Here is a 23,123-nt window from a genome sequence, read left to right as displayed (position 1 = left end):
TATGAGCCTTTTTTTCTGTATCTAGGTCTCCAAGGAGAGTAAAAGGGGCTCCAGGTCTAAAGATAGAGGGTGTGCTATATGTAAGAAAAACTTACCCTTGGGCTGGGGAAAGCCTATCTGTCAGACCTGTGTAAGCAAGTTATTGGAGAATGAGGCCCCGTCTCTTATGACCAGTCTAAAACAGATGATCCGGGATGAAGTTAAAGAGTCAGTAAAGGAGTCGGTTAACAGCCTCTTAGAAGGTCGCCCCAGCACCTCTGCAGCCCCCCCCCCCCCCCCCCCCCCAGCGATCAGGAATTACTGTCAGGATTGGAGGAAGAGGGAGAAAGACTGTCATCAGATGAATCCTTTGATGATCATGTAGCGGGATGACGGCTTTTTTTAGCCCGAGAATATTAACTCTCTGCTCAGGGTTGTCAGAGCCACCATGGGGTTAGACGATTATAAAGCGCCACAGTCTGTACGGGACTCCATTTTTTTAAGGGATTTGATGTACATGAAAATATTGCTGCTGTTATCAATAGGGAATGGAGTAAACCAGATAGGAATTTTTTTATTCCCTCTTCCCTAAAATGTAAATATCCATTTTATGAGGAAATCTCTGCTTGTTAGGATAGGGCCCCAAAACTAGATGCCCCAGTCGCAAAGATTAGCAAAAAAGCGGCCCTTATATTCGAAGACACAGGCTCCCTAAAAGACCCCATGGATAGAAGGGCATACATTTATTTAAAAAAGAGCTGGGAGGCTACGGCAGGAGCTTTTAGACCTGCCATTGCGGCCACTTCCTTGGCTAGATCCCTAAAACATTTTGAGAATCATATAAAGGAAGGAACCCCTAGAGAGCAGCTGTTGTCTTCATTTCCCACTATTTTTAGTGCCATTGATTTTCTAGCCGATGCGTCGGCTTATTTGTTAAAATTTTCTGCTACAGATTCCGCCCTATCTAATTCAGCACGTAGAGCCATTTGGTTGAAGGATTGCAAGGGAGATTCTACCTCCAAGGCCAAACTATTGGAGTAGGCTTGAGAAGGCCTCAGACAGAAAGAAGGGGTTCCCTTCCACCAGTCAACAACCCCCTAAGAGACCCTTCCGTTCTCAGACAAATAGGGGTGGTTATAGGAGAAAGGAGGTGTCTAGGCAAACTTCAGGTACTACCAGAAGGTCTTTTTTCCAGAGCAGAGACCTCAAAGAAGCAGCCACAATGACGCCAGGACCCTGGTAGGAGGTCGGCTTTCTCACTTTGCAGAACAGTGGCAAAAAATATCAAACAGCGCATGGATAATATCCATCCTAAGGGAAGGTTACAGGATACATTTTCAGAGGTTGCCGTCAGAAAGATTTGTTATAACAGATTATCGTTCAAGTCCTCAGAAACAGGCAGCCATAGTTTCAGAGGTATCTTTCCTATTTGAAAAGAATGTTCTGTTGGAAGTGCCAGTGCAAGAAAGAGCAAAAGGGTTTTATTCAACCCTCTTTTTTGTAAAGAAGCCGAACGGCTCCTATCGTACAATAATAAATAAGAAACTTCTGAACCAATTTCTAGTGTATGAGAGATTTCGTATGGAAATGATCAAGTCAGTGATTTTAAATCTGTTTCAAAATTGTTTTATGGCATCACTGGATCTCAGGGATGCCTACTACCATGTCCCTATACAGTTAGAGGACAGGGTCCTGCATGTGCAATTTCGAGCGCTCCCCTTCGGGTTGTCGCAGGTCCCTAGAGTATTCACAAAGATTATAGCAGAAATGATGGTCCATTTGAGGGAGAAGGATTTGGTTGTTATCCCATATCTGGACGACTTTCTCCTTCTCTCTCAGACATTTCACACAGCTGGAAGAACAGATTTCATGGTTCAGGAAGGTATTGGACATATTAGGATGGGATCTAAACAGAGAGAAGTCCAGTCTAATTCAAGTGTGCACCTTTTTAGGGATGACCCTGGATTCCATGTCACAGATGTGCCTGCTTCCACTTCACAAAGCCTATCTGATCAGATCCAGAGTTCAGTACCTGTTTTTCCATCAGTCCGTTTCCCTAAGACAAGCCATGTCAGTTTTAGGGCTTATGACAGCTGCCATTCCGGGGGTGGAGTGGGCCCAGTTCCACTCGAGACCACTCCAACTGCAAATTCTGGAAGTCTGGGACAGGAGTCCTTTGTCTCTGGACTCGGAGATTAATTTATCGCCCCAGGCGCTTTCCTCGCTGGAGTGGTCGATGAATCTATCGAACTCCACGGGGGAGTTCCGTGGCAGAGACAAGATGTCTTACTCCTGACCACGGATGCAAGCCCTTACGGTTGGGGGGCCCATATAGAATTCCTTCTTCTTCAGGGATCTTGGGATCCAGAGATTCAGTCCCAATCTCACAATTTCAGGGAGCTATACGCCATCTGGATAGCCTTGAAGGTAAGTCTCCAAGTAATAAGAGTCAGGAATGTAAAAATGTATTCAGACAACATGACTGCGGTGGGATACATCAACAGACAGGAAGGTACCAGATCCCAGAGTCTAATGTCCCTCAGTCAAAAGATCTTTTGTGTGGCAGAGGATTCTCTTTTGTCAATTTCTGCAGTACATCTGAGAGGAAGGGACAATGTGACAGCAGACTTCTTAAGCCGCCATCGTCTGCATCAAGGAGAATGGTCTTTGGACCAGAAGATATTCAACAAGATAGTTCCATTATGGGGTCTTCCAGTGACAGACCTCTTTGCCACCAAAATCAACAGGAAGGTAAAGAGGTTCTTCTCTCTTTTTCCAGAAAAGCATCCAACAGCGGTGGATGCTCTAGCTCAATCATGGAGAGAGGGACTTCTTTATGCTTTTCCCCCATTAAAATTATTGCCAAGAGTCCTGAAAAAGATAAGGGAGGAGAGTGCTCTAGTCATCATGATAGCTCCCTTCTGGCCCAGGAGGGTTTGGTTTTCCTGGCTCCGCAGAATGTCAGTTGCCTCCCCTTGGGTTCTCCCAGTCTTCCCGGGACTTCTAGCTCAGGGTCCCATCCTTCACCCAGCGGTAGAGAATCTTCATTTGACTGCCTGGCTTTTGAAAGGCAGATTTTAAGGAAGAAAGGGTTATCAGAGGAGGTAGTGAACACTCTATTGGCAAGTCGGAAGAGTCACGTCCAAGATCTACTTACGTGTTTGGAGGGCCTTTTTGTATTTTCGCAAATAAACCAGTAAATGTACTGGAAGCGCCCGATTTACCTCTAGTGTTAGATTTTCTACAGGAAGGTTGGAGGAGGAAGCTTAGGCCCAGTACCTTAAAGGTGCAAATTTCGGCCTTAAGTGCTCTTTTTTGAGTTCAAGCTCAAAGTTAGCTCCAGTCCATAAAGTTAATATTCCACCATGGGATCTAAGCCTGGTACTTTCTGCCCTTACGTCAGATCCCTTTGAACCCATTAAGGAGATCTCCATAAAGGTTTTAAAGGGATTCTGTCACCTCTCATAACACAAATTCAGATTTTAAACCAGTCATGCTCCACAGATTACCTTGAATCGGCTTTGCTGTTCTATACTGTAATCCGTCCAGTAGTTTTGCTGAAAAACAACTTTTATAATTATGCTAATTAATCCTGAAGGTGCCCAAAGGGGCGTTATGTTCCACTTTTTGTACCCAGTAACGCCCCCCTGCAGTGCCCAAAACGCCTTTCTACTGAATCCCTAACCGCCCACAGCGTCTCATCCCTCTCCTCCCCCTCCCTGACGGCCGAGCGAAGTCTCGCGCAGACGCAGTACCCACTGAGGGCTGCGCCAGTGCGATTTGCTGGAGACAGAGGGCAGGAGCTTCATCGTCGTCACTGGGCATGCGCCGAGCCCAGTGACGTCCGATGCTCGCTCTTCCCTCAGTCTCCAGTAAATCGCACTGGCGCAGCCCTCAGTGGGTACTGCGTCTGCGCCAGACTTCGCTCGGCCGTCAGAGAGGGGGGGGAGAGGGATGAGACGCTGTGGGCGGTTAGGGATTCAGGAGGAAGGCGTTTTGGGCACTGCAGGGGGGAGTTACTGGGCACACAAAGTGGAACATAACGCCCCTCTGGGCACCTTCAGGATTAATTAGCATAATTATAAAAGTCGTTTTTCAGCAAAACTACTGGACGGATTACAGTATAGAACAGCAAAGCCGATTCAAGGTAATCTGTGGAGCATGACTGGTTTAAAATCTGAATTTGTGTTATGAGAGGTGACAGAATCCCTTTAACATTAAAATTGGCCTTTTTACTGACTATTATATCAGCTAGGAGAGTGAGTGAGATTTCGGCCTTTTCTATTGAAAAGCCGTATTTGAATATTTTGGAGGATCGGGTGATAATTTCACCAGATCCTTCATTTTTGCCGAAGGTGTCTTCTTCCTATCGTTGTTCTCAGGACATCATCTTACCTTCATTCTGTGCCTCTCCAAAAAATAGGAAGGAGTCAGAATTCCACTGTCTAGATGTTAGGAGGTGTCTATTGCAGTACCTGGAGATTACTCAACCTTGGAGATTGTCCTCTAAGCTTCTCATTTCCTTTCAGGGCAAAATAAAGGGTTTGGCCGCTTCCTCACAGACTATAACTAGATGGATAAGGCAAGCTATTCATTTAGCGTTTTCCTCCAAGGGAGTTTCCCCGCCTACGGGATTTGGAGCCCACTCTAGAGCGGTCTCCACGTCCTGGGCAAAAAGGGCCTCTGCCTCCATAGAGCAAATTTGTAGAGCTGCCTGGAGTTCTCCTCACACGTTCTTTAGGCATAACAGGCTTCAGTTACCCTCTAATGAGGGTCTAGTATTTGGACGTAAGGTCCTTCAGGCAGTTGTCCCTCCCTAATCTGATCTCGCTTATAGATCAAAGGGTGCTGTCATAGGCGAGGGGGGAAATATGTGATTACACTTACCGGTAATCTTCTTTTTTTCCTTGAGCCTATGACAGCACCCGCTTAATTCCCTTCCCTATAAAAAAAATTAATAAAATAAAAATATATATTTATTTATAAAAATAGAAAATTTTATTTTTTTAGAAAAGTTGTTTATTGTTATGAGAGGTTTGTGTTTCCTTAGTTCTTGGAATAGTACTGGCGTGTAGGGGGTTGATCCCTCCTTTTAAAGTGGTTGTGGTTTCCTGTTTCCTGTCCTGAGGAGGGGACGGACACTATCCAAGGGTGCTGTCATAGGCTCAAGGAAAAAAGATTACCGGTAAGGGTAATCACATTTTTTATATATTTTTTTTTTTACAATGAGCTGTGTCTCTAATCTTGCCCAATCCCCTCACCGAATTGTCATTTTATTCTCGGAGGAATAACAGAGGAACGGCAAAATGTTGTTCTAAGATGGATGATCCAGAATTGATATTTTATTGGGAATTCCCATATTGCAGGGATAGCAGGGAAACCAGCGGCCCTCCAGCTGTTGTAAAACTACAACTTCCACAATGCCCTGCTGTAGGCTGATAGCTGTAGGCAGTCTGGGCATGCTGGAAGTTATAGTTTTGCAACAGCTGGAGGGCCGCAGGTTGAGCATCCTGACCTGTGGCATAGACATGTCATGGAATCTGTGCTTAAGGGCCCAGCCATGCCCGTATTGCAGCCCACAGACAGCGGGATTCACGATATGCAAGGCACCGGACGCGTGCACCCCGCATCACAGATGTGGACCCATTCACTTGAATTGGTCTGCAATCTGGAAGGTCGGTGCGGAACAGAAGCACGGAACTCCGTGGTGCTTCCGTGGGGTTTCTGTCCGTGCCTCTGCACATCAAAAAAGTAGTGCATGCACTAGTTTTTTGCAGTACGGACGGACCACGGACCCATTCAAGTTGTTGCCCATGCAATTTGCGGTTCCCAATGCATGGAACGGCCGATACATTTGTACAAGGCATATGGGAGCAGATTTACTTTAGACAAGGCACATCTTGATAAAAGATGTTTTCCTTATGTCATTTCAAGGCTGGTTATTATCTTACAGCAAGAACCGGCGGGCACCATTAATAAATCTGGTGCGTTTCTTTTTTATATTTGGCAAAGCCACGCCCCCTTTTCTAGCCTAGCTAAGCATAGAAAATGTTTAAAACAGATAATAAATGTTGCGCCTGACATGTGCGCTAGTTTTTTGGCGCTCTATAAGCCCGAATTCTAGCGCATTAAGAATGGTAGATCCGTTCCATCATGTATATGGTGAAATCTGCAATGAACGGAGGGAGATTCCTCTTTAAATTGCTAGAAAACAAAGGAAACCGGTTTTGTACATGGAAAGAGCGTGGCAGCGACTGGTATGAAATGAATCTGCTCTGGGCTTTTTAGAGTTAATGAAAGGCAGGTAGCGCGTTGCTAGGCAACACAAGGACAGCTGGGTATCAAACATCTCCAGCGCTGGGACAGATCAATAAACCTGTCAGATTTTAATGATCGGCTTTTTGTGTGAAATCCATTAAAGAGGCTGTGTCACTTAGAAATTCACTTTTCAGCTAATTAAAATCACGGAACAAACCCCCTTCTCAGGCATAGCCATATTAACAGAAAGCAGTTAACCCTCGCCACTGCAGAAAGGGAGCAGGAACCAGCATTTCATCAGTTTGCTATTCGAATGCACGGCGATGGGATCCGTAGATCTAAATCTAACCACTTGGGAATAATGGCGGGCTATTAAAGGGATATTCCAGAATTCTGTTATTCATGGTTTATCCTCAGGGTGGCTCAGTGGTTAGCACTGGTGTCTCACTTGTCAAACCACCAAAATGGAGAATGGACATAAATGCGCTCCGTGTGTAATGAGAGATCCGCTGTATCTCATGCAGCAATCTCAGAAAACCAAACACACGTGTGACACCATCTTGTAATTATATATTTTATACAATAATATAAACAATATATAAAATGCATAAACAATCCTATTTGGATTCATATATTAAATCCAGCATAGAATTCATAAGGTGCAAAAGTCTGTGGTCCATAGAAACAAATACTTAAAGCTGTATTCCCATCACAGACAATGGGGGCATATCGCTAGGATATGCCCCCATTGTCTGATAGGTTCAGGTCCCTACACCGAGAACGGAGCGGGTAAGGCAAAAACACTCCGTCATGGATCTGCAAAAACACTTCTGTTACAATAATACAACCGCATGCATCCGTCATTTACGGATCCGGTTGTATTATGTCTTCTATAGCCATGACGGATCCGTCTTAAACACCATTGAAAGATTGTGTCAGAGAAAACTGATCCGTCCCCATTGACTTACATTGTGTGCCAGGACGGATCCGTTTGGCTCTGCTTCATCAGGCGGACAGTAAAACGCTGCAAGCAGCGTTTTGGTGTCCGCCTCTAGAGCAGAATGGAGACTGAACGGAGACAAACTGATGCATTCTGAGCGGATCCTTTTCCATTCAGAATGCATTAGGGCAAAACTGATCTGCTTCTGAGAGCCCATGACAGATCTCACAAACGGAAAGCCAAAACTCTATTGTGAAAGTAGCCTAAGGTGTCGGACGGCACACTGCGCATGCGCAGCTGCCCTCCATTCATTTCTATGGGGCTGCTGAAAATAGCTGAGCGGTGCCTTCTCAAACAGCTGATTAGCAGGGGTCCCGAGTGTCATCAGTATTAAATTCTCGGAAAACCCTTTGAAATACTGTTCCGAGGCTCCATATCTCAATTGGAGACAACTGGAGGAGGACAGTCTGTGTAGCTTTTCATGGCCACCACAGAGAGACAGCTTCTTGGCCAGTATCTAGCTCTGCACTGTGATATTTACTTCTACTGGGGCAGTCATTTGTGTTGCACTATGGTGTAGCTGATCCTGCCCACTTCTGTTGCCCTGCCTTCTATCAATTTGAACCTGCTTGCAACATGGGGGCCACTTTTAGTTTTTTTCCAGGGCCATTTTAATTTCCCAGTCTGCCCCTGTACTTAAAGGGTCTTATCCCATGACTTATGTAAAAAATGAAAATCAGACATCATATAGGACATGACAACCTCTTTCTAACAAAGCTAGAACCAGCCCTGTACCTCACATGGATCCAGAGATCTCCCCATTCATTGCTCTGCTAGATTTAGATCAAGCTGACAGCTCAGGGGAGTGTCTTCTCTGCTGCAGCTCAGGGTGTGTGTCCATGCTCCTCCTATCACAGCTCAGGGGGCGTGTCCATTCTGCAGCAGATCTGGCCCTATCACAGCTCAGGAGGCAGTTAAAGGAGGAAAGTGAGCAGGTCAAAGAAATAAAAAAAACTAAACTGCAGGTGGCGCTATACAGATACATTTTATTGAATAACTCAGTGGCTATGTTAATTTTTAATTATATGCAATTAGGGCTGAAACGATTACTCAATTTAAATCGAGTAATTCGACACAAAAAATCCTCGATGCAAATTTTTTGCATTGAGGATTGGTTTGTCATGTGACCACGGAGCGGGAGTGAAGCGATTGCACGTAAGCGCGCACTGTGACACTGTGTGACGTCAGGACAACAGTGCAGCGCGTAGAGAAGAAGATGGAGGAGCTGTGGAGCGGTGCCCCTACAGGAAAGGTAAGTACTGTCGCGCTGGAGATGGTGACCAGAAGCAGTGAAGATACCAATAAATACATAGTAGTTCCAAAAATAAGAGAGGTAATGGCGTCTTCAAGTGGGTCAGTGTGGCCGTGTTCTTCACAACACCCTGGGTCCCAGGAATATGAAGTGGGGAGCTCTCCTCGCCTCCTCCCACACTCCAACAAACGCCTAGCAAACAGCTAGGTAGATTGGCTAGAAATGCCCCTGTGTGAGTGGATTCACCAGAACTGGATGAGGAGCGCTCTTAAGATGCGGCCATATGCAATGTCCCGCGTCCGGAAGTCTGGTCATTTATATTTTTGAGGAAAATGATTCAATAGAACGTGACCCCCCTTGTGCAGTAATGAATGCTACTAAACATCTCCACTTAGGGCTGATTCACATCTGATGGCACTGAGGGGGCAAGCTGGAGCCACTAGGGGGGCCAAGCTGGAGCCACTGGGGGGGGCAATCTAGTGGCACTAAGGGGGCCAAGCTGGAGCCACTGGGGGGGGCAATCTGGTGGCACTAAGGGGGCAAGCTGGTGGCACTTGTGGGGGCCAAGCTGGTGGCACTTGAGTAGGGCAAGCTGGTGGCACTTGGGTGGGGCAAGCTGTGCACTGGGGTGGCAGCTGATGGCACTGGGGTTGGAAAGCTGAAGGCACTGGGGGAACGGAGCTGATGTCATAGGGGGGAGCTGATGGAACTGGGGGATAGTGGAGCTGATGGCACTGGGGTGGGGGAGAGCTGAAAGCACTGGGGGATAGTGGAGCTGATGGCACTGGGGGATAGTGGAGCTGATGGCACTGGGGGGAACTGATGCACTTGGAATGATCGCACAGAGGGGAACAAAGGGTGTTGGGGACTGATGGCAGGGGGTCTGATGAGTTTTTATAAAGGAAAACAGTCTATTAATTCATTTTTTTCTTATTAGATTACTCGATTTAATTGTAAAAAATAATCGATAGAATACTCGATTACTAAAATAATCGTTTACTGCAGCCCTACATGCAATAAATGCAATTACAAAAGTATTCAAATCCAGGTGCTGGTTTGAAAACTGTAGAATATTTTTCCTGGGACAATCCCTTTAACAGTTCAATGTAAGGAGACGGTTTATTTATTTATTTTACGCATTTATGAAGCGCTGACATATTTTACAGCGCTTTACAGACATTTGTATCACACTGTCCCCAATGGAAACCCATGCAAGTACGGGTAGAACATACATACTCCATGCAGATATTGTCCTTGGTCGAATTCAAACCCAGGACCCGAATGCTAACCACTGAGCCACTGTGCTGCCCAGTTGACATGGAGAGTCAGTTCACTTGCTTGAGAAAGGGGGCATGGTCCCAGAAACGTTACAGCATGTGGGCACGCCTGCCCTCCACCTCCATGTGAACTGTCTCTCCTTACATTGTACTGTTAAAGGGCTTTTCCTAGACTTTAATACTCAGGATTGGTCATCAGTATCTGATTGGTGGGGGTCCGACACTCAGGACCCCACCAATCAGCTATTTGAAAAGGCACCGGTGCTCAAAGTAGCGCCGCGGCCTTTTCCAGTTTTTCCTAGGCCGTGTGACATGGTCTAGGCACACCTCAGCCCCATAGAAGTGAATGGGGATGTGCGTGATACCAAGCAAAGCTGCTATCAAATGTACGGCGCTGTGCTTCGGGAGCATGGAGACGGCCGCAATGCTCACAAGAGCACCGGTGCCTTCTAAAACAGCTGATCGGCGAGGGTCCTGGGTGTCGGGCCTCCACCGATCAGGTACTAATGACCTATCCTGAGGATAGCTCATCAGTATTTAAGTCTCAGAAAACCCCTATAGGCCTCATGCACACGACCGTTGTTTTATTCTGTGTCTGTTGTACCGTTTTTCGTGATTTTCTGCGGACCCATTGACTTTCAATGGGTCCGTTGAAAACTCGGCTAGTGCACGGTTTGTCGTCCGTGTTCCGTGGTTCCAGTTCGTCAAAAAAATATAACCTGTCCTATTATTTTTCGCGGAAAACGGTTCGCGGACCCATTCAAGCCAATGGGACCGCTAAAAAACACGGAGGCACACAAGATTGTCGTCCGCGTCCGTTTTTTTCCTATCATTTGCATGGCCAACATGTCTTAGATTTTTTTTTTTACTTTCCTTCATGTCTGGTGATCCTCCAAAAATAAAGGAAGACACACGGAAACAAAAACGGATCACGGAACAACGGAACCCCATTTTGCGGAATGGAACACAACAATGGTCGTGTGCATGAGGCCTTAAATATTTGTTTCTACGGACTTTTGCACTTTATGAATTCTACGCTGGGTTTAATGTAATAAATGGGATTGTTTGCTCTTTATTCATGAAGCTGGAGATAAAATATACAATTGCAAGATTGTGTCATACGTGTGTGTTTGGTTTTCTGAGATTATCACTGGTGACTTGCAGCTCTGGGGTCCTATGTTCAAATCCAACCATGGACAACATCTGCATGGAGTCTGTATGTTCTCCCTGTGTTTGTGTGGGTTTCCTCCGGGTTCTCCAGTTTCCTCCCATTCTCCAAAGACAGCGCGGGATGATAAGGTCTGTAAAGCGCCACAGAATACGGTATGTCAGCGCTATATAAATAAGTAATAAAAAAAAATAGGTAATCAATATCTGACACCACGCACCCCTGCTGATCAGCTGTCCGTTGTGTAATGTATGGCGCTGGTAACTGCAGGACTGCTCCCATTCAGTGGGAGCAGCAATGCAATAGCATCATCCACTACACAGTGGACAGAGTTGTGTAGTCCCGGCTCCAACTTCCAGCACTGGAACTACCCTGAAACAGCTGATTGGCAGGGGTGCGGGAGTCGGACCTCCACCAATCAGATATTCATGTCCTATAAAGAGGATAGGCTACTAATAGGACAATCCTGGAATATCCCTTTAACCACCTAACCGTTTTGCCCAAGGAAAAGCAGTAAAAAAATAGTGAAAATATATAGAAATGTGGCATTATCATCATTATGGTGACTGCATAATAAAGTTATGTTATTTTTACCACACAGTGAACGCCGTAAATAATTTCCCCAAAATAATGTAAAAATTTCAGGTTTTTTTTATCCCCCCCCCTAAAAATAAAATAATAAGTTATTTAATCACTATATATATATATATATATATATATATATATATATATATATATACACCCCAATATGGTTCCTAAAAAAAAAAAAAAATACAACTAATCCTGCAAAGTAAAAAAAAAAAAAAATTATAAGAAAAAAATTAAAAGTTATGACTGCTAGAAAACAAAGGGGGGAAATATTATTGGTCCTTAAGGCTAAAATTAATTATGTCACAAAGGGGTTAAAAATGAAAAAGTGTCCCCTGAGTTGTGAGCCAACAAGATTTACTGCAGACACACATTAAAAATCTACAATAAAAAAGTTACATTTTTGGAAGGGTTTTTCCAATTTTAACCTGACTGTTAGAAGGTTAAAAGGGTTGTCCGGTGGGATATCTACAGGAAATGGCAGGAGACCCTCGCTAACCCTATGGCGGACCGAACCAGGAAGAGGAAACCAGTGAAGACACGGTAAGCTTAGGAAAGGCAGCCGTGGGGGATTGGTGAGGTAATGCTTTTATAAAAAATGTTTATACTGTTCTGCCCTTTATCAAAAAAATGTACGCTGTCAGACAACCCTCCAAAAATTATCCCTCTGGAACGGCTTGTTTTTAGGCTTATAGCTCTCTAGAAATAATTTTAAGGCTGCTTCTCTCCTTCCATTTAGTTTTTAAGATTCATTTTGCATCACATATGTGATGTAGTAGGTGGCTTTTTGTAACTCCTATAAAATGAAAAGGCCAGAAGAAAGCAATTAATCCATAGGGTCCCCAAACTTGCTGCCTTACTTCTACCATCTAATATATAAAGCTGAGTGTGTGTATACATGTATGTCCGCTAAAGGAATCTGCACCGTCTCATTTACAATCCCGAAATTTGGCACACAGGTACATCAGGTGTCCGGGAAGGTTTTAGACCAGGTCTCAGCTCTCTAGGATGTACCGTTCCCGAGAGATTCCCCCAAAAATGCATTAGCCAATAGAAGATTGGTCACATGACCCTTATCAGCCAATAGAAGCTCACAGGTCCTCCAGCCTCCACTTATACAGTTTTACTCTAGGTCTCCATCAGCCATTTATCTTCACTGCTATAGGAGAGCTTTAAAGGAAATCTGTCACCAAGATAATCGCTATTGAAGTGAAGCCATGGCCTAATAGCACTTAGTACCTTATTTCCAGATGTGCCTTTGTTCCATCAATAGATGTTTTTATCCTCTGAAAATCCAGTTTATTTGGTATGCAAATGAGCCAGTAAGGTGCCCAGAGGGGCCTCACTCTTGCAGGAAGGAGCCCAGACACGCCCCCTGCCACAATGTGTCCACCCTCAAAAGATGTAAAACCACGCCCTCAGGTCCCGCTAAGCTATGCCCCTTATTCGGTTAGGCCATGCCCCCACTCCTGAGCCGACGGGGATTGAAAAAATGAAGGTAAAAATCAACTTCTGTCAGCTGCAGAGGTGGGAGGGAGGGTGACTTTCTCCCTGCAGCTCACACTCAGATAGTTCAGAGCTGCTGTCTTAGAGTGAGCTGGACACGCCCCCAATCCAGTAAAGGACACTGTTAAGGGGGCGGGCCCCTGTGGAGGTCGCTGTCAATGGGGTGGTGTGCTGTAAAAACTCACTGTTAAAGGGGAAGGCTGCTGTAAAGGTCAAAGTTAAGAGGGTGGGCGGCTGTGGAGGTCCAATTTTAAGGGATGGGGCACTGTGTGGGGGGTCATTGTTAAGGGTTGGGGGCTGTGGAGGTCACTGTTAAGGGGGCGGGGTGCTGTAGATGTTACAGTTATAGTGGATAGTGTTGATATCTTTTAACGACACACACAAACATTAAATTAAATAGATTAAATATACCTGAGCGAAGCTAGTCCTTCAGCTAGTCTGTATATATAATAAATATATATTCATTTAATATTTCTGTGTGTCGTTAAAAGATATCGACATTATCCCCCATAACCGTGACCTCTACAGTACACCACCCCCTTAACAGTGAACTCCACAGCCCCTTGCCTCTTAACACTGACTCCCCCCCCCCCCACAGTGCCCTGCCTCCTTAAAATGGGACTTCTACAACAGCCCATACCCTTAACTTTGACCTTCACAGCAGCCCGCCCCTTTAACAGTGAGTTCCACAGTACCCCACTCCCTTGACATTGACCTCCACAGTACCCCGCTCCCTTAACAGTGACCTCACAGTGCCCTGCTGACTTAACAGTGACCTCCACAGCAGCTGCCCCTTTAATAGTGGCCCCTGCCCCTTAACAGTGCCCGCCCCTTTAACAGTGACCTGCACATCGGCCTGCCCCCTTAACAGTAACATCCACAGTGAACACCCCTTTAACAGTGACCTCCACAGTGCCCGCCCCTTTAACAGTGAGCTCCACAGCAGCTGCTCATTTAATAGTGGCCCCTGCCCCCTTAACAGTGACCTCCACAGCAGCTGCCCTTTTAATAGTGGCCCCTGCCCCCTTAACAGTGACCTCCACAGCGCCCTGCCCCTTTAAGGCTAGGGCTACACGACGACATATGTCGCGTGACATTTTGTCGCACCAATGTTGTACAACAATTTTTATAATGATAGGCTATGGTGTCGCACTGCGACGTGCTGCGACTGCAATACGACACTCGCAAAAAATCCATCCAAGATGGATTTTTTCTATGACTGTCGCGTCACAGTCACATGTCGCAGTGCAACACCATAGACTATCATTATAAAAATTCACTGTCTCAGTGTAGTTGTGCCCTATGTGTCGTGAGATATATTGTCCCACAACACATGTCGTCGTGTAGCCCTAGCCTAAAGCTGCCCTACAGCAGTGAAGAAAAATGGCTGGGTTGTTATGGAAACCTGGAGCAAAACTGTGTGTATGTGTAGACTAAGAGCCTGTGAGCTTTTATTGGCTGATAAGAGACATGTGACCGTATGTATGGCAGTTGGGATATGAAGAGAGAGACTTTTTTTTGGCTAATGCAGGTCATTTTTTCGGAATATCTCAGAAACGGCACATCCTAGAGAGCTGAGACGGGCTAAAACCTTCCTGGACACCTGATGTAAATGTGTGCCCAATTTGGTGAAGATCGGATCTGTTGTTTGGTCGCGCATAAAGAACAGACAGACAGACGTTGGGACAGACAGAAACTCATTTTTATATATATAAGAGATATATCTAGCAATACAAGTTTTTATATTGTCTTCCTGCAAATTGTTACCACTTTTGGTTCCACCTTAGGGGGGTAAAATGGAGTGGCAACTTCCAAATGCACCTAATTTATTCATGATATACGGTAGATTCTTGATTTATTGCTGTGCTTGGACTAGATTTGACAGTGTATTCTGTGTTCAGAGCAGGTGTCACGCCACCCGGCACCAGCGTGGAGCAACTTCATTACGCCAAGAAGCTATACGACTCTGCCTTCCACCCTGACACTGGCGACAAGATGAACCTAATCGGAAGAATGTCTTTCCAGGTTCCAGGAGGGATGGCGATCACCGGATGCATGCTACAGTTTTACAGGTACAATCATTTTTATGGATTCACCCATTCTACCATGACATGAAATGACTATAGCCAGAACTGTCAATCAGTTTGGCCAACATGAAATCATAAATGGTGCATGTGATTGAATGGGTTGTATGAAATAGGAAAGACATGGCTACTTTTTTCTAGAGACAGCACCATTCTTGTCCATGGGTTGTGCCTTGTATTGCAGTTAAAGAGGTTGTCCCATATGGACATTTATGACATATCAATAGGATATGTCATAAATGTCTGATAGCTGTAGGTCCAACCTCTGGTACCCGCTTTTATCTAAAGAATGGGGTCGGTGAATGGAGAGCAAGCTGCTTGTGCATAATGGCTTTCTCTCTCTTATCTGCAGTGAGACTTCAGAAATTGCTGAGAACTGCCTTGGCTATTTTCAGAAGTCCCATAGCCGTGAATGGAGGGATGGCTGCACAGGTAGGACGGCCTCTCCATTCACTTCTATGGGCCTTCCAAAAATAGCCAAGCATGCTAGGTAGGCTACCTATGAAAATCCCATAGCAGTGAATAGAGAGGATCCACCATTCATGGTGGAGTTCTTGAGGTATGAGTGGGTCACATATGTAGGATTCGCACCTATCAGACATTTAGGGCATATCCTGTCGATGTGCCATATATGTCCAGATGGGACAACCCCTTTAACTCCAATTCAAGTGAATAGGGCTTAGCAGCAATACCACATCATTGGCCACTGACCACAGTGGCGCAGTTTCTGGAAGAAAGCAGACATGTTTTCTATTCTCCTACAACTAATTTCATGAATGTTATCAAGTTTTTGGTTATTATGTTATTATCAAATTATTTGCCCATCCATTCCTCCATCATACCGGTGGCTACTATCATCTAAAGGGCAAGTTTCTGAAGAAAACCCAACAATTCCTCAGAAACATTTGTGTTAGGAGGGTCAGGGACTTACATTCATCCTAGAGTCTCTAGATATGACAAGCCAAAGGTAGTACTAGTATGAGTAAGGGGGAATTATGGATGTAGCAGAGTTAACACTTAAACTCTTAACTCAAATTTCTTAACTCATTGTGAGTTAAGCATGTGCGTTAACTCTACTACATCTGTAAAATGGTTTTCCGTTTCTATGTAAAGAATGCTTAGTCTTTGTGTAATTTTTTATGCCATTTCGGGCTTTCACCATTTTCATGCTGTCTGTTATTAGAGCATTCTTGTCTACATTAAGATGCCAAAAAACTCCTTGAAAGCCACTTCATAGGGAGGAATTTGCTGCCAGAAGTTTGGCGTGGATATGCATCAAAATTCCAGCTGCAGCCGTGTGGTGTCCACCTGTTTTCACGGTGAGGCAGTGCTGCAGTCCGTGGGCAAGCGGATTAAAGTTACAACCAGCGCAAGAATAGATATGTCCCTTATTGGCACGGTGTCCAAAAGGACACCGCTTGAAGCCACGGCGGGTGTCTGCTTGCAGTTCAGCTCCATTCAATGCAGCATTGAAGTTGAGCAACTGTGGCAGAAACCACGGCGTAATTTGAGTCAAAATCCACCATGTGAATGTAGCCTGAGAGCTAATACTTCTCATAGCTGAAGGTATGTTACCATTGTAACCAGTCTAGGCAATTTTAAGTGAAACAGTCTGGACTCTAAACTGATAGACATGACTTACTGTGATACATTTTAGCTTTAGCAATCCTAGGGATGCTGATATATTTGGCTTATAAAGGAATGTATATACTGGACACAACTGCAGCAAACCCTTAGCTGTAAAGAATTATACACCCACTGCACACAAGACAGGGTGCAGCGGGGGGAACATGGTTAAAACTTCCCCCTTGTGCCGCAACTACTCCTGGCTCATCTGCACTGCTCGCCTCCTCTGGCTTGTGTTACATGCAGTATATGGTCTGTATATAATGCTTTCTACTGTATACTGGTGAAAGGTGAACGTTATATGGTAGTGTATCTGTAGCACTGTCTATATGGGTGGGTGAATGTGTATATGTAGACAGAGAGAGTGAGACATTACCCTTTAACAGAGCTGAGCAAAGAATCTTAGCTTTTTTGTCTGAGAGGCCTTGGTTTGGGTACAGTTTCTTCTTATGGAGGGCATACGGGTAGTATCCATGAGGAGTATTGTAACCCAATGTTCCTCTGGATTTCTGTGAAAAATATATGAAAATTAGCATCTCTTACATCTGCTGCCATCAGATAGGCTTAGGAAAGTTAGTTTAAATATCTTTCCTCGAAACCCAGAGGGGCATTGCCTGGTCTACAATACTCCAAACACGTAATCTGGATACTAGGCGCTCTCCAAAATGAGAAAGACCCCCCTCCCCCCAGACAACTCATATATTGTGAAGAAACACTGAGTAGCATACTGGTCTCTCTCTCTCTGAACCTGTAGAATCAATTTGTTCATCCTTTTATATACCATATTTTTCACTTTATAAGATGCACCCGATGATAAGATGCACCCCAGGTTTAAGAGGAGGAAAATAAGAAAAAAATATTTTTCATCAGACCTCATATCAGATCCTCAGATCAGACCCCCATAAATATCAGGACAACAGATCAGGCTCCCTTATCAGGACATCACATCAGCCCTCCATGTCAGAACCGCATCAGACCTCAGATCAGCCCTCCATATCAGAACCCCATCAAACCTCAGATCAGCCCACATTGTCAGAACCCCATCAGACCTCAGATCAGCCTTAAATGTTAGACCCCCATCAGACCTCAGATCAGCCTGCAATGTTAGACCCCCATCAGACCTCAGATCAGGACAGTGAAACGCCGGCTCCAGCAAGGAAGACCGGGGAGGGTGAGTACTAAAAGTACTAAAATTACAAAATTAATCTAGCCAGCAAAGGAAACAATATGGATAATTACAATACATTAGTAAGTGGCTTGTTTTAACTTTGTCTACATGATAAATGCCATTTGCTGAAGTGACACAACCCCCTTTAATACCAGAGGCAACCCGTGGATAGGTCTGGTGCTTTGTGTGGGGAAAAAGCAGCCATGTTTCTCTTTTTCTGTACAACCCCTTTTAGCATCCCTGCGCCTGCTTCTTTCTGAGGATCTGTGAGGATCCTAGTAGTTCATTGCCCACCAATTAGGAAGTGATGGCATATTGCTGTGATATGCCATCACTTTCATATATTCCCTAAAATCTCAGGGTCTTTTCACACTGTATCATTAGTGTCTGTTTAGGAAAGCTCCCAACGCATCCGTTAAATAGACCCATAGCCTCTTTTTTGCCTGATGAACAGTTCAACACCATGTTCGCCATGTCTAGTAGGGCTTCACGTTTTTAGCAGCATGTAATAGCGCCATATAAGCATCCAGTAAACTTTTTTACCATGTGGTATATGTTTTTAACATGGGTGTATAAGGGGGATGGGTTCTACGGTTCATACTGTAAATGGCCACTTTCAGTGCAAAAAACTTTTCACTGCTCGTATTCCTGTTAGTCTAGTCTAGTTGACCAGACGCGCGCCTTTTCTAGCTGCTTGCGGCGCTGTCTAATTTGCTAATTAAATCAATATCTGTCATATGTTGACCTAACGGGGTCGGTTATGGGATAAAGACATGTTATGCGAGTCCTCCATGTATACCCAGCTGTTTATCAGATGTCGGCCCACAGCTCCCTTCTCACGGCACAGTTAATCATTGGCCATATTGTCTGGTAGCGATCTCAGCATTTACTAGTGGTGTTGACTTTAACCAAAATGTGTAATATTTTAACTTTGGGAATGGAAATCCTGCTGACAATCTGTTTTCTGTCCATATCTTCATTAGGAGGCTACATACATATGGTCGATAGACTATCAGAGAGCGCCTGTCTTTGTCTCCTATAGCAACCAATCACAGCGCGGCTTTCATTTCAGATTCTGCTCTTCAAAAATGAAAGCTTCTCTGTGATTGGTTGTTATTGGCAACAAAGACAGCAAAAAATGCATGCAATGGAGGATGCCCGCAGCGGACCACAAGTGCCACAAAAATATCCTACACCAGATAACAAAATGTGTGGATGTAATTGACTATATAAAATAAACTTTTACACGAATAGGTGCACTACTGTATGGGATGCAATCAACACAATCTGACTAAACCCTCACACTGATGTTAAAATGAGACTTTAGCCAATATATCCTTTATATGAAGGACATACCAGAGCCAGCTCACCATGGCAAGGTATCTCAGGTGGCACAGGACCTAACGCTAACCTACCTGTGCCGTATGGGCAGTACCAGGGGCCAGTGAGCGAATTACAGGAGCGTAAGGTCCGACTCGCAGCAAACAGCTCCCCGTTACCTCCAGTGTGAAACCACACATACAATGGGAGGAGATAGATTGCATCCACCACAGTAGTGCACCTATTCGTGTAAAAGTTTATTTCATATAGTCAATTACATCCACACATTTTGTTATCTGGTGTAGGATGTTTTTGTGGCACTTGTGGTCCTCTGCGGGCATCCTCCATTGCTAGGGATCGCCATTAGCAACGGACCACATTTGTAGGATTTGCTCCCCTGGGTATAGATGCATAACTGCATACGGGGTTGAGCATTTCCTGCTTTTTGAGACCACGTTATTTTGTTATGTAGTTTGTATATGTGTGCTTGAAGGTGAATAAACTCCAAATTTGAATGTGCCTTGATTTTCATCTATAGGCTACATTTGGTGCACCTGTGAGGCCTGCGTCATATCAGTCAGCCTTTGGTGGGACTCACAGCCTCCTTCCTCCTCCCATTGTATGTGTGGTTTCACACTGGAGGTAACGGGGAGCTGTTTGCTGTGAGTCGGACCTTAAGCTCCTGTAATTCGCCCACTGGCCCCTGGTACTGCCCATACGGCACAGGTAGGTTAGCGTTAGGTCCCGTGCCACCTGAGATACCTTGACGTGGTGCGCGGGCTCCGGTATGTCCTTCATATAATGATATATTGGCTAAAGTCTCATTTTAACATCAGTGAGAGGGTTTAGTCAGATTGTGTTGATTGCATCTACTACAGTAGTGCACCTATTCGTGTAAAAGTTTATTTCATATAGTCAATTACATCTACATATTTTGTTATCTGATGTAGGATGTTTTTGTGGCACTTGTGGTCCGCTGCAGGCATCCTCCATTGCATGCATTTTTTGCTGAGGATCGCCATTAGCAATGGACCACATGTGCAGGATTTGCTCACCCGGGTATAGATGCATAACTGCATACGGGGTTGAGCATTTCCTGCTATTTGAGACCACGTTATTTTGTCATGTAGCAACTGTGGGAATTCGCTCTGGTAGACAGGGTGTGCAGACGCAGTACAGAGGCAAATTACCAGTTCTTAAATCAAACTTCCATGTTTATTCACACATAAAGCAAAAACAAAATGTCACTTTGCCGTCTTGGTGTTAGTTCACACACAATGGAAAGTCCACAGAACAAAACTCGCCTTGTTGGCAGTTCTGCCTCCAGCAGTCCATAGCAGGCTTTTATTTATTTTTTTAAACTCGTTTTATTCAAGGATAGCAAAACAAGTATGGCATACACATGACATCACAAAGGCCCATGCAGGGGCTTATCAGAAATGCATAGACAGAGTAACACAAATGCTGCAATTCCACAAGTCTGGGGGTACATATATGAGATACACACGACAATAACACATATACTACAGATGTGAGGGAACCCTAGTACACGCTCCTAGAAAACAGCTTGCGTCAAAGGACGCGTTAGACACCGGGGAAAATCTTAAGGACCAAGCAGGCCCCAGGGGATCCCCAGTCGACCTCTATGGGCGCGATGCGTGCAAAGTAAGCGGTGAGGAGCACCATTCAGACCAGACCCTATCAAACTTCTGCGGGCATCCCCTGTGTTTATAGACCACCTTTTCCATGGAGATCGCACTATTTACCAGCGAGAGCCATTGACCCCTCGAGGGAAGAGACTCTCCCATCCAGCGCAGAGCAATCGCTTTTCTAGCCAAAAACAGCGTCCTTTCCAGGAAGATCCTGTGCTAATGCGACCAGGATTCTTCGTCTACTATACCCAAAATGCACATCTTGGAGCACAGCTGCAGTGTCGGCGGGACCAAAGTCTTGAGAACCTCCGAAATCGACACCCAGAACTGGTGTATGCCCGGGCAATCCCAAATCATATGCCAAAAATTTGCGCCCTCCGCACTGCATCTGTGACACCGAGAGTGATCCAGCCTCCCCATATTATGGAGTCTGGTGGGGGACAGATAGCTATAGTGTAAAATAAAGAGCTGTGTCATTCTGTTATTGATCGAAGGGGATACCCTTGTTGGGGCCATAAGTGCCTCCTCCCACTCCTCAGAAGTCAGAGAGGGTATGTGCAGTTTCCATTTGGTCTCCACAGCAAGAGGGGTCGCGCGCATGTGACAATCTAGCAGGTGAGTATAAAGCGCCGATATCATCCCTCTAGGGCCCTGGGATCTCAGAACACCAATGATGGGGTACTTGGATATACCCCTGTCGTCCCCTCGAAATTGGGCCTGTAATGTGTGCCGCAACTGGAGATATCTATAAAAGAGGGTGCGCGGTACTCTAAACCTATCTTGTACCTGGGAAAATGAGATCAGCTGCCCTCCCTCAAACACATCCCCTAGAACGCAAATCCCATGCCTCCTCCACTCTGATACTCCCTCTAGCCGAGATAGATGGGGGAACATGCAGTTATCCCATATGGGAATCTCGCTGGGTAAACCCTTATGAGTTTAATTTTGACGCCTGCCATATTTGATGGGCCAGCTTATGGATCGGGAGGACGCCCTGTTGTAGTAATCTAAAGCCTTCTAGTACAGGCCATAGCGTATGGAGTTTAAGATGCTCATGCAAAAAGACCTCAGCGTTAGGCCGAGGAGCCTCGGTAACCCAGCACCTCAGAAATCGCAACTGACTGGCTATGAAGTACAAGAAAAAGTCAGGTAGGGCAGCGCCCCCCTGCAGCTTTGATCTCTGAAGAACTGGGAGCGAAAGCTTCCTTCTGGCTTTACCCCAGACAAAGGCCGCAGTCATGGCGTGAATGCGCCTAAAGAATCCCCGGGGGATCGGGGTGCAGGCATGAGACAGCAAGTACAAACCCTTGGGCAATAGTACCATTTTCACCAGATTCAGTCTTCCCATAACTGATAATGGGAGGGACTCCCACGTTTTAAATTTCTCTTGGAACAGCGACTCTAAGGGATCAATATTCAACGTATATGAGAGCTGTGGCAACCTGGTGATCATTACCCCCAGATATTTGAACCTATCCACTACAGGTAAATTGCAGTGGTTATCCGGCCAGTCATGGTCCCATAACGGCATAATGGCCGATTTGCCCCAGTTTATATGCAGCCCAGAAAATCGCCCAAAGGACGCAATGACCTCAATCGCTCTCGGGAGAGATGCTTCTGGGCTAGACATAAACAGAATCAAATCATCTGCGTACAGCCCAATTCTATCTTCCCTGCCTCCCACAGTCACCCCCATGAACACGGGATCCTGCCTAATTCTTATTGCCAGATGTTCTATCGCTATAGCGAACAAGAGAGGTGAGAGTGGGCACCCCTGCCTCGTACCTCTAAGCAGAGAGATTTTTTCAGAGAATGAACCATTGAGTTGAATACGTGCAGAGGAATTATTATACAGTATACTAACCCACCTAACAAAATTGGGACCAAAGCCAAATTCCCTCAGCACGGCTGATAAAAAGGGCCATTCTAGGGAGTCAAAAGCCTTAGCCGTGTCTAGAGAGGCCATAGCCCACCTTTCTTTCTGGGCAGCTCCAACTTGGGCGATCACTTGCGCCCTCCTGATATTGTCCGAGGTGGACCTTCCGGGCATGAAACCAGATTGATCAGAGTGTATCACAGACGTTATCACCTTGTTCAGTCTGTTGGCCAGTATCCTAGTCAGGATTTTATAGTCCAAGTTCAAAAGCGAAATTGGACGATAAGATCCGCAGTCCAGCGGATCCTTGCCAGGCTTCAAAATCACGACAATGGAGGCGTCATGCATGGATTCCGGCAAAGTGCCGTG

At 45.3% G+C, this 23,123-nt stretch overlaps 1 protein-coding gene across 1 annotated transcript in view; it reads left to right on the top strand.

The window, feature by feature from the left end:
• Positions 1-23,123, top strand: part of SFXN2 (sideroflexin 2) — a 94,806-nt gene that overhangs the window by 16,841 nt on the left and 54,842 nt on the right. The window contains exon 3 of the mRNA XM_044297511.1: positions 14,930-15,100. Coding sequence (XP_044153446.1) covers positions 14,930-15,100 — 171 coding nt within the window. The remainder of the gene's footprint in view (positions 1-14,929; positions 15,101-23,123) is intronic.

Source organism: Bufo gargarizans, chromosome 6 (assembly GCF_014858855.1).
Source record: "Bufo gargarizans isolate SCDJY-AF-19 chromosome 6, ASM1485885v1, whole genome shotgun sequence".
NCBI lineage: Eukaryota > Metazoa > Chordata > Amphibia > Anura > Bufonidae > Bufo > Bufo gargarizans.
The sequence above is the reverse complement of the archived record's forward strand: the minus strand, read 5'-3'. Positions and strand labels throughout refer to the sequence as shown.